General features: G+C 41.2%; 1 protein-coding gene across 3 annotated transcripts in view; it reads right to left on the bottom strand.

Annotated features, from left to right (window-relative positions):
• The window catches only part of pde4d (phosphodiesterase 4D, cAMP-specific), a 188103-nt gene that overhangs the window by 22292 nt on the left and 153565 nt on the right, over positions 1–12246 (bottom strand). For all 3 annotated transcript variants that reach the window (XM_080467072.1, XM_080467073.1, XM_080467074.1), the window contains 3 exons: positions 2448–2639; positions 260–296; positions 92–168 (listed from right to left, as the gene is read on the bottom strand). In XM_080467072.1, coding sequence (XP_080323198.1) covers positions 92–168; positions 260–296; positions 2448–2639 — 306 coding nt within the window. The remainder of the gene's footprint in view (positions 1–91; positions 169–259; positions 297–2447; positions 2640–12246) is intronic.

The raw sequence follows: 12246 nt of genomic DNA, 5'->3' as shown, positions 1-12246 counted from the left end.
TATTTCACTCCTCTCACAACAGGTATCTTAATTTAATAAAAATAATAAAAAATTTAAAATACAGTAGAACTTGACAACTTATTCCACTTACTTATTGGATGCTCTGTCTTGCTGTAGATTAGTTAATGCACCAAAGTTGTTTCGTACAGTTCTCAAGCTTGCGAGAACCTGCGGGACACATGATGCGTTAGAAAATAATCATGCAGGACTCGTCACATTACAACAGTATAAAATGTAGACACCACACAGAAGTGCTTACCTGTGCAAATGGCGTTACAATCATATCGTCACCATGACTGGAAGAAACAAAGACAGGGCCGTTAATATTAGATGCAGGTCTATAGTATATTTACATTCGACAACGGGGCCCCCCGGGGGGGGGTGGGGGGGTGTTTTACAATTCTGCTGAGGTTAAAGGAGGGAGGGGTGTGGGAGGAGCTAGGGTCATCACATCAGATTAATTTCAGCTTCTGTGATGCACTCAATGTCAGTGACATGTTTACTCTACACATCAGCGAACAGCTGGGGTCGTGCTTCACACTTTCAGCGTTTCAGAAAGAGGCCGATTTACTGCTGTACGTTTCTCTGTACACAAAAGGTGGTTGAATATAAACTACTACCAGCTTCAAACAGTGTAACTTTTTCTCCATATGCTTTTCCTCTCGTGCCATTTAGTCCCCCGAGTACAGACGCAATGATTGTTTTCTCTTGCTTTCTCTTTTTATGTACTTTTTAATGTATGTATTTATCCGGGCTGAAATCTCTGATTCCCCACAGTTAGTTCCTATTTGGACACATGGCTTACATGACTCTTGCTTAAGGGGCCCTCAGTGGACAGTGTTACACGAGACAAAAGCCTGACTGAGCCAGCCCAGCTAAAATAATTTTGACCAGTGAACTCTGAGTCAAACGCGCGCTCACTTCCAAGCTATGCGAACACCGTCAACAGATTCGGGTGTCACAGAGCCTCTTGTCCACTCTGCTGTACAAGGCCACGGCTATGTCATGTACACACCCACTGGCACGTGAGCGGACACGCATGGTGTGAAAGTCAGAGGGGTCAGCAGGCCTGTCTTATGTTCCTACAAGTTACACAAACAACGATTCAGAGTGAAGACAATGACATTACTGGTTGCACAGTCCCTGAGAAAGAGACAGACGAGGAGCATGAACAAGAAAACAGCTGTGATTGCTCACCTTTAAATTAGCTTTTGAATTACTTTACAGTTTTTTTTTATAGGTCGCACAGTGGTACAGTAGTTTGCATACTCACACATAAACATCTACAGTTCAAATTTGGGCTTGGTGGGACTCTTTGTGTGCAGTTTACATGTTTCCCCTGTGTGTCACTGGGGTTTCCTCACAAAGTCCAAAAACTTGCATAATTTCAGTGTGAGTGAGTATTAAAGTCTCTCGGTGTGTTGTGTTGCAGTGATGGGTTGGTGACCTATCGAGGTCGCAGCATGCTTTTGTCAGCCCTCAGGTGGCTCTCAGAACCCTAAGTTTGGGCAAAGAGGTATTGAAGATGAATTGACGGTGCACAGGAGGAATCATCCAAATTCATGTTTCACTTTCATTCGGCTTTAAGCCTGATTGCTTTAGAATCTTTAAAGTAAGGATTTCACAAGGTTTGCTGTTTTGCAATGTGTATTCAGGTCAAAAGAAAACAAAAGTTGTAGAGGACGAATAGAAATGGTAGAAATTGTAAGCACTCCTGAACAATTGTGTTATTTGTATTTTTTTTAACATAGGAACTCAGATACAGGATGGACATCGAGAATCTAACGAACACAGATCAGCAGCAAAGAGGAAGTCTCGGGTTACTTCAGGATGTTATTATTCATCCTTTTGTCTATTTGGCTTTCCTTCACGCAAAATCGAAATGCTACGTTTCACTCAATATTTTAATTTCCTGTGACACAAAGTGCACTGTACATGTAACTGGATAGTCACCAATGTGTGGGAAATGAGAAATGTTCCATCACACTATTTGGATTGAGTCAATGCCAGATCATTTGACCATTTTTGTCATAAACAAAATTAAATGTAAGCACATATGTAAGACATGTTGACTTGCTATTGAAAAAAGATGATTAAACAGAGTGAACAGAACACAAAGCCACACCACTGTCTCTAAGAGATTGAATTTGACAAAATGTAAGAGACACAGGGATAATGCTTGTGGCGGGTTTGCCACAGACCACTGTGTTTGTGTGGTGTCACATTTATTTTTATCCACCTCCAGTAGAACAATCAGCTGCTGGTCATGCACACTTCCCACCAGGTCTGAAGCACCCAGTGTGGCAGCTGAAGGACTTGGACCAGAAACATCCAGCAATGACACAGATTCAGAGGAGCAGGAACAAAAAAAAGCTGAATTGACAGCATTTAGTATCCAGCATTTCATGAAGGTCTGAGTGAAAGCAAAAAAACCCCAAAAAACTCACATGTCACTGGCAATGGAGGAGTTTCGGGACATAGATTTGGGCGAGAGGTCGTAGTCACTATCGGAGCGGTAGAGGAACGACTCTCTTCGTTGGCTGTGTACAAAGTTGGCCTGGAGGATGAGGCCGGAGCCCGGGCTGGCCATTGGGTCCAGTGGGCTTCGACCTGATGAGGTGCCATTGTCCACATCGAAACTGCAATGGGAGAGAAAGACAGGGAGAGCGCACACATCAGCATCTGGAAATATAGAGCTGGAAGAAATACTAGTGAAGAAAGGTGAAGAGATGTTGATTAATTAACAATGGAAAGATCCTGCAACCTGAAAATGTGTGTTTTTTCTTTCCTCACACCGATTGTTATAAGACTGCATACATGAATAAATGAGCTAAGAATAAAGAGCCAGCTGCCAGACAGCGTGACGTACCTTTACTATCTACGTGTAAATGAATCACAGGCATTATGCAAACACAGAACTACATATTGACGACGTTGATGACTTCACAGATTACACACATATAGAAAAATCTGCATCAGATTGTTTCCACTGCAAAGCTACAGGTTCTGCATTCATCTATGTAAACCTGCTTTGCATTCATGAGCTGTAAATCTGGAAGCACGATGATACAGATATGAGGGCTTGGGTCTGTTAATACTATGGGGCTACTAAAGTGGCAAAATGTATTGTGAGTACATGTGGAGACTTGTGTCTTGATCTGCATATCTGATTCTCAATTTGTATGTGTACAAAGATATTTGTGTGTTGGAAAGAACATGTGTGCTGATATGGGCACATATGTAGATTTATGCACAAAATGACTTGGGTAGGTGTAACAAACATGTTTGCACACATAAACTTGTATGTGTGTATCAAACAGTGTGCAAACATATATAACAATACACAACTGCAGACAAATCGCTGTTGCAGTAGGCACGCCTGTGCTGGAGGTGGAGATGGAGATATTTACAGGTTGTTGTAGCCTCACAAGAAGTTCAGTAAGCACGCACAAAACATAATACACATGCAACAATTGTATTACGGAGGCACAAACCTAATTACGCAGTCACAAATCTCATAACAGGCACACAAACATCATTTCACCTATACAAATTCGGATACAAAGGCAACTAACTAAGGTGTATGCAGAAATTATTTTGCTATTCTAACAGCCGGTCCAAAAGCTCACGTTTTTAAATTTCGTCGTACATCCGTCTGTTTCCACAACTTTCCACGCACAATCACACATGCATGTCTTGCTACAATGCTACAGAAAACTGCAGGGAATATCCTCCACTCTGACAATGGCAGTGACTCACTGATAAAAAGCGTTTCTAAACCAGGGACACCGTTTCTCCACTGGGACCACATGACAGGATCCTCACTCTCCAAGGTGATTGTTCACTCAGGTGATGACTAACGCATATCACCAGGGATATCAACCTCATCACCGAAGCTAACAAGAAATCCCATAATCCTGTCTGGTGTGATGCTAAGGTCAGAGAGGGATTCCCCCTCAGCACAATGCATCCAGGAATGACGCACCTTTCACTACCATTATCATCATCACTGCAGCACGAAGAGCCTCATTTAGTCTAATACTGTTCACACCTCAATCAGAATAGGACGCTCTGTTCATAGGGGCTCTGCTGTCGATGTCAGAAAAGACATGCAGTTTGCCAGAGTTTGTGAAAAACATTGTGAGGGTAGCAATGTTATATGTCACTGTGATGTGTGATACAGAACATCATTGGATATTATATACAGACTATTGTGATACGTATTAATTGTATCTGGTTTTCACAGCAGTGACAAGTTTACATGTCTGAACTGACAAATTATGGTTTAATTAGTATTTTTCTCTTGTTTACTTTATTCAATATATTCACATAGATGATAATCGATAAATCGTCTAAGTATTAGTATATGGTGTAAGCTTAATCGATGTGCTTTTTCAGGAAACATTGAGGTACTTAATTTTGTTTTTGTCTCCAGCCCGATGGCACAGAGAACAAATTGTTTCAAATTTGATATATTTATACATTTTGTTTTCCATTCTGAGTTTTGCCAAAATCTTCAACACTGCGTGACGAAACACAATCAAGTTCTTGTGACTTTAAATCATGTTCAGTGGGTTTTTGGTTGGGGCCAGCCTCTGAAAGGGTGGAGGAAGTCATGATGCCAAGCATTTGTCCCTCAGGACAATATCGCTGACATAGTCCAAGTCTCAGCCTTCAATCCAGGCTACATACATCCATTATGAATGGCTTTGCTATCCCCCACCCACTTTCTCCATTCTACCCATCTGTTATAATCACTTTGTCAATGACATCCATTCAATGCACCTATCATTTGTGTGGTGAGGCAAAGATTAAAGGTAGTAGTGAAAATAGCTGGTAAAAATAGTGGAAAATGTGCTTCTCGAGTGTCTGATGTCGTTTCTTCTCACATCCAAAACACAAAGTTATCTCCATGTATCCGAAGGCCTCAGCATTCAGAAAAGGCCAAACATTTTTTCCACAACAATTAAATGGCTAAACACTGTGCTATCGCTCAGGTCATTGAGTAGCAGTGGCGAAGTGAGTGAGAGCTCTAGTTGTGGAATGGGATAGTTTGGCCATCTGCCCAAAGCTCCAGCAAAGGGCAAATCTATTGTCCTTGCCCCATTCCTGCAGACTAAACTCAGCTGGAACCATTACTTGCTTAATCTTCACCCCAAATTAAAACCACAGTCTGCTCTGGCAATGTCTCACTACTTGAAAATGTCCTGATTTTCAGAATGGACACCTCTATAGTCCTCATGAGTTAGTGTGTAATCAAGTGTAGGTATCCACCATGATAGAAGTGAGGCCCATCACTGACGTCCTCCACCCCCCCCCCCCCCCCCCCCCCCCTGAGGTTTTACCCTCAAACGCTGACCTTAACCTAACTCTAACTCGGTAACTGTAGTTCTAAATCTTTACCCTGAACTCCAAGAAAACAGGTGTGGGACATCACTTTTTGTGGCCCACATCGTAGGTCATTCCGACACCTTTTGGGCCTACCAAATAGAGCACATGAAATGGGTTGAAAACTATTTTTGCACAGTTGTGTTTGTGTCTAATCTTTCAGGTATTAACTGTACCTCAAAACCTGCTACTCATACGTATTAACGTTCTGGTGTTTGCCAGTCTAAACAAGTTGCACACAGACACTCCCCCCCCCCCCCCCCCCCCCCCCCCCCTGAGCCCTTGTGCACACCCTTTTTTCTGTTTTCTCTGCTGTGGGTGTGAAATGACACGCTCACATGTATGGCGTACAAGTTGTAATTCTGTAGGTCTGTTTGTTCCTCAGCTGCTCTGACTGTTAAAGTGTGTATGGTTGTGTGCGCGTGTCAAGTGTGCAAACAGGACGGAGACATAAATAAGACCCATAAAGATACTAAAAGTGTTGAAACTTAACACCAAGCATATGTTCGACAAGTGACTCAATATCACAATCACTCTGATGTCACAGTCAGACTGCTTCTCAGGGGGAAAAAAAATCTCCATGTAATATTGAATGTATGACTGTGTACGGTGTCACTTCACAGACACACCCTCTTTGGGAATGACACAAACTGCCTTTGTGAAAAGTTGTCGAACGCATTACACAACCACTGACGTCACAATGGGATTGTCTGACTTTTTTTTCCCTCCAAACTCTGATAGAAATGAGCAAGTAGAAGAAGAAGGGTGTTTAGTGACAGTCAACAACGAAGCACGAGTGGAACGCACAAGAGAGTCACTGTCAGTAAATCCAACATGATTTAAACACGGAAGGAAACCAAAAAGTTAGCCAAAAAAGGAGAGATCCAGAACAGAGAAATAATTGGCACAAAATGAAATATTTGATCTACAAACACGGCATCACGCTCCAGATATCCCGTCTGCCGAGTATCACCAGTAAAACTTGTCACAGAGTTTAAAAGTCGCACGAGTCGCCTGTCCTCGCTTATCTCTGCCGTTTGAGTCACACCAGGAACACAGACCATGTGATCAAGTGCAGACAAACCGTTCTCTCAGCTTCCTTTCCCACCAAACTATCATAACTTTCAAAGAAAAAAAACATAGGGAAATTTCAACACGTTTAACTATAAACTAGCAGTAAACTCTGTAGCTTAAAAACGATTAGAAGGGATTTTAATAGCCATCGTTTCTATTTTCCTTTTCTTTTCTAAGAGAAACAATTTGCTTTGAGATTTTTAAATCTATGCATAAATCTGCATAGATGATTGTAACATTATATGACATTTGCACATCCAACAGTCTTTTTCTTTGAAGGGTTCTATTAGATACAGAGATAATTGTGCTTTATTTAATTCAAACAATAATTTTTCAATAACAAATTTTTTATCTTATAACAAGCAAGAATATTATTAATGAATAATCAACATTAATGCTTTTTTGTAATATTGTTCATATGACACTTATTATACAGAAAATGTTTATTCTCAGTGATATAAAGCCACATCTAACAACATCAGTATGACCAACTATATACCGGTTTTTAGTAATGAGATTACAATCACAATCAAGCAAAAAGAAACCCTGCTGCTGTCAGAGTTCAGAAAAGAGACAAAAAAGCTTTGCCTTACATTTCTTGTTTTTTTTTGCATTGAACATATCTATAAATCATTCTAACCCCGACTATTCAGCTGTATCAAAGTAGCAAAAAGAGGTGATGTGATAAATGCCTAATAATACAAGCAAAAATAAGAAAACAAAACAATGCAATGCAAACAACGTGCTCAGAGTAATATTGTACCAAAACTGCTGCCATGTTAGGTGAAGTTAACTTTCCAAAACTTTCTACTTTCCCAGTGGGAAAATCTAAGTTTATGTTTACAGATATTATTCCTACTGAAAAGTGGGACTTTCCTTTCCTCCCAATCACATATTTTAAAACAGCACGAAACATCTAAAAAGGAAATATCCGACTTCATTTTGACTCCCAAACACATACTGATGTTTTGAATAAATTCTTCCTCAAGCACATGTTTCACATCAGTTCAGGTGAAGTTAAAGACTTTACACAAATGTATCCAGAGCAGTGTGTGATAGTAGTTTAGTTACAATAGTGCACAGTCACATGAGTAAAAGACTGTGAGGGACAGCGTTTCCCACAAGAGTAGAGTTTCAGGCTGGAGTTTGGATAGCAGGGATAACAGGAGGTGGAGGTGGGAATGGGAGATGGGGTGAGCTGCCAGAAAAGCTTTCAGAATCACAACAACTCAGCAGTGAAACACTGACAAACTGTAACATCAGAGGTAGATGAGCGATGGCTGTTGTGACTTCATTTTGTAGGACGCTGCTGGGTCACATGTATGCCCAAGGACACCGCTCGGCTCTTTTGTCCTCTCTCCTTCTCTTTGGCTCTGTATCATGTCTGTCTCCATCTCTTCTCCCTCTCTCCACCCGTCTGTCTGTCTCTCTTTCCCGAAATTGATCACTGACTCGTTCATTTCGAGCCCCGGGTCACTTGAGCAATTATAAACACCACAGGAGTTGACGTGACAGTGCTGTGAGGAGACGGACTGGGGAAAGAGGACAGTGCACAAGAGTCCCTGATAAATAAGCTGGGCAGAGGACAGTGGGCTTCTATATTCCAACAATATCATTCAGAATTGCCACGCAAGCATGATCTTGTTTCAAGATGCGTACACAAGTGAAGAGTTTACGTCGGACCTATTAACTGAAACTCGATCTGGCAAAACAACAAGTCCATATTTAGGAAAAAAAAAATGCAAACGCTGGAGTCCCAGATGAGTTAGGAGTGTTGCATAGCGTAGGTCTGAGTGCAGCCCGATGTTGAAGAGAACAGAGGGAAGATGACACTCGATTTATTTTAGAAAGCAGTGGGGACACAGAGGGGAGCATGTAGTCAAGTAAGGACAAGGAGGGACATCTCAGAGCCTGGTGTGTGTGCTCAAGTCAATGTACTCATGAGGACTGCAAGTGGTGTGATAAGTAACCTTGGAAGTGTAAACTAACCTTGGGTCCTTTTCTAAATGCCAAGTAGCCTTTTGTGTCTTTATTAACAAGAAATTGTGAGCAAAGGTAACACACACAAATGGACAAATGGGCGAGCATGACAGATTTGTCAGTTAGCAAGTTAGATGTTACAGCAGAGCCAATAGCATTGCTTGAAATATCTGTGATATTTCCCCTTCATGACTTTGTAAACAAGTCATGAAGGGTTGATGGGCCCCTGATGGGCACCAGAGAGCAACAGCATGATAAATCTGGAGGTTGGGGAAAATGTTTCTCAGATCTTTTCACTTTGATTGCCTGATTTAAAAAAAAAAATAAATAAAAAATAGCTGGTGGAGGCCAAAACTATGAATCACTTTATAAAGACATTTTTATGTTTGAGTTTGTTGCAAAACTCAGTCGAACAACAGCCGCAGACTATGTATGAAGACTTTCCAGATAATTCAAATCAAGTCTGTAACTAGAATGACAAAAGTATTTATTTGTATTGTCTATGAATCTCAAGAGACTAAAGATCTTTTGAAGAAATCTGGCAATCAGCTCCCCAACCTTGAGCCTCTGAGACCTTCAGAGGTCCTGCTGTACTTGTTCTTTCAGAACAAACAAGCCAAAAAACAAATACGCTGAAAGATAATCATGAGAGACATACGGCACATCTTTTTCTCCACAGCCATCATTCTGTATAGACGTGCTGTGGTATGGTGATAAACACATGCTGTCACTTCCGCAGTCTCGCAAGAAAAAAGACTGTGTGTGTTAAGTTGAGCAATTTTAATTCATAAAATGAGGGTTTGCAGGAACATGTCTTCATTCAGTTAGTTCAGTACAGTTACAGTTTTTGTACAGCTCTTATATATACTTTACATACTCCTGGTATATTCTTTTTGAATGAAATAATAAAAAAAAACTGCTTCCCCCAAAACAATTACCAAACTGAGAGTACTGAAGTAATGCAGGAAGTGAAGTTTGTGGTATTTCCGGCTTTGGCAAAGAAGACTGGTGTGATGATAGACTATATTTACATACATGTTTGAGACTACTTTGTACTGTACATTGTTATCTTTTGAATCTTCATGCCGCGATCGGGTGGGACATTTTCAATTCGCTTAGACTATGAATGCTATAATGTGTCATTTGTGCAGCATGGTGAGCACGATCGCCTCACAGCGAGGACAGTCCCGGGTTTCTGACTGGGTTCTCTAGTTTTTCTCCCACAGTCCTAAAACATGCGTTTGAGGTTAATTAGTATGGCTGAATTGCCTGTAGTTGTGCCTTGAGTGTGTGCGATTTTCTGTGTTTTTTCCCTGTGGGTTACTGTTCAGTGTGTATTCTACCTGCAAAACAAAGAAAACATTTTATGCCAACAAGACTATAAAACAACTTTGAAGTTGTTGCAATAGTGACAAAGTAGCTCTAGGTGGAATCAGGGGTTGAGAATCCTCCCTTAACGTATACATTTCTTTCTTTTTTTTTTTTAAATAAAATGCATTAACATTGACCGCATTGTTGCAAAGCAGCTCATTTAAGTTCTAGATTTCAACACTCTTTTGAATACACCCGTCGGAATTGTGTCAAACGCAATAGCCTTGAATAAATAAATATCCTACATTGTAAAATACATGACAGACAAAACAGTTTTGAAGAGGCCTGCACACACTGAGCAGCCAGGCGGAGCTGATAAGAGTGTGACCACTCACTGATAACTCGCACACACCCCTTTTCAGTCGCACGCTCACAGTAGTGGGAGGACCCTTGCAAATGCACTAAATGAAATTAACACCCACCAGGCGGTGGGAAATGCAGCGTTTGGTACATGAATGAAAAAGAAAGAAGATCTGATGCCATGCCGGCTTGTGATTTTTGTGAGAGGTGTGTGTTTTTCAAGATTTCAATTCATAGACTGAATTTGACAGAATGGAAAGAGGGAATGCTTATTTTGCGTCAACGTTATATCACACCGCTTTCTCAGTCAAATCTTGAGCACAGCAGTTTGCTTCCCCTTTCTTTGCCCACTGCTTTTTTTTCTTGACGGTACAAATAACGCCAGTCCTTCACTTCAGTCGGGGCGATGCCTTGATATTCGCGGTCACTGCACCTTTCAAAAAACTCAGTCAAACATGAGAGACGCACAAAGAGGTCACCATGGCGATGCAGCGTCATCTCAGTTCACATAGTCAAAGCAAAACAAACCAGTTCTGCTCCAAGATACAGTACACAGAGGCCCACTTAACTAGAAACCTATTTTCAATCCTATTCATCGTTTCGGGCCTGGATTACTAAAGGTCAAATCTGGATAATACGTTAGATAACTTGCACATTGTCAGGCCCCTCTCAGAGGCCAGACATGTAACCTTCAGCATTTACGGAGATGCTCAGCTGGGGACTGACAAAGGCCAGATGCAAACCCAGAGTTCACAGTCACACATTGCTCACTTCTTTTCTCTTCATCTGACCACACAGGGCTTCACCTCTGATTTTAATTTTGGGAATGAATAAAATGGATGTGGGAAGTGTATTTCCCAAACAACAGCTTGTTCTCTTTTTTCTTATCCATCACCTTTCCAAAACTCGACTCTAATAAATAGCAAACCTCTGTGTAAACAAGCCTACATTTTCACAGATGGGTGGGGAGGGGTCTGTTTGAGTGAGTAAGACCATCAAGGGCACACGTCAAACTCTCATTGTTGTCTACAAGTACACACAAGGATAAACAGCCAAAGAATCACAAAAATGAATGCTTGATGTTTTGTCTTTATCAGCAAAACAATTGAAGCTACAATTCAGATGTTTTAACTGATCCTGACAACCAAATCCAATTTCTAAGAACTGTGAATTCACAAATAATAATATCATGAAAGGCAATGAAGCGAATTAGTGAAAGAAGCCGAGATAAAACAGTAAATAACAGAAGAGAGGAGGGCAGGACAGATGGAAGAGACTGTATGTCTTGTCCAGCTGAGTATTGCTGTTGGTAGCCATTCAAAACGATGGCTCATACCAAGCAGCCACTGCCAGATTCTCAGCCTTTAATGAGAGAAAACCACAATCTGAATTCAGCTTCAAAACCAAGATCAGTTTCATTTGTGGTCACACTGAAGGCTTTATACCCTCTCTAAATAAGTACACAACATAGTATTGTCTATTTTAGGCACTGGCATAAGAAAAGAATACCCCGCAAAACCTAATTTCAACATCTTCATTTCATATGCGTGTCTCTACTGTAGTAAGGGGTTTCTTTTTGCTCAAGATGGAAAAAGTACTTGTGGGATCACTTTGAAAGCTGCAAAGTACCCAACTAACACTACACAGATATATCGGTCCCTTGACGTTTTGAACCACTTGCATGCCTACCTGGGAACAAAATAATGCAAATAACAAAATTTTAGGTTTCAATGTTCAAGCTACAGGGGGATTTCTTACAGAGAGATGAGTGCTGACAAGCAAGGACAAGCTGAGACATGAGGGGGAAGGAGACACAAGAAAGAGCCCCCGGCAGTGTATTCTGCATCCTGAGTTTATTTGGAGCCATGTGCATGCAGGAGAATGTAAAGAGCGTTGCAAAACATTCCTCAGTGGAGGAGACCTTCGCTGGTTCTTCAGTGATTTCATAGGCCGAGGCTGTGGTCAGAGAACATGTGTCAGGTTGTTACCGAATTAGTTGGATGAAGGGTGAACACGCCTCGGTCCCAAAAAAGAGCGAATGCAATCATCAGACCTCCAAAAACGCAGTTAAAAACTTATGTATCGCTGAGATGTGTCAGATAAGGGCTTTTGCGTCACTGAACCACAGAAGGA

Source organism: Lipophrys pholis (genome assembly GCF_963383615.2).
Source record: "Lipophrys pholis genome assembly, chromosome: 7".
NCBI lineage: Eukaryota > Metazoa > Chordata > Actinopteri > Blenniiformes > Blenniidae > Lipophrys > Lipophrys pholis.
Note: the sequence above shows the minus strand (reverse complement) of the source record. Positions and strands in the feature narration are given on the sequence as shown.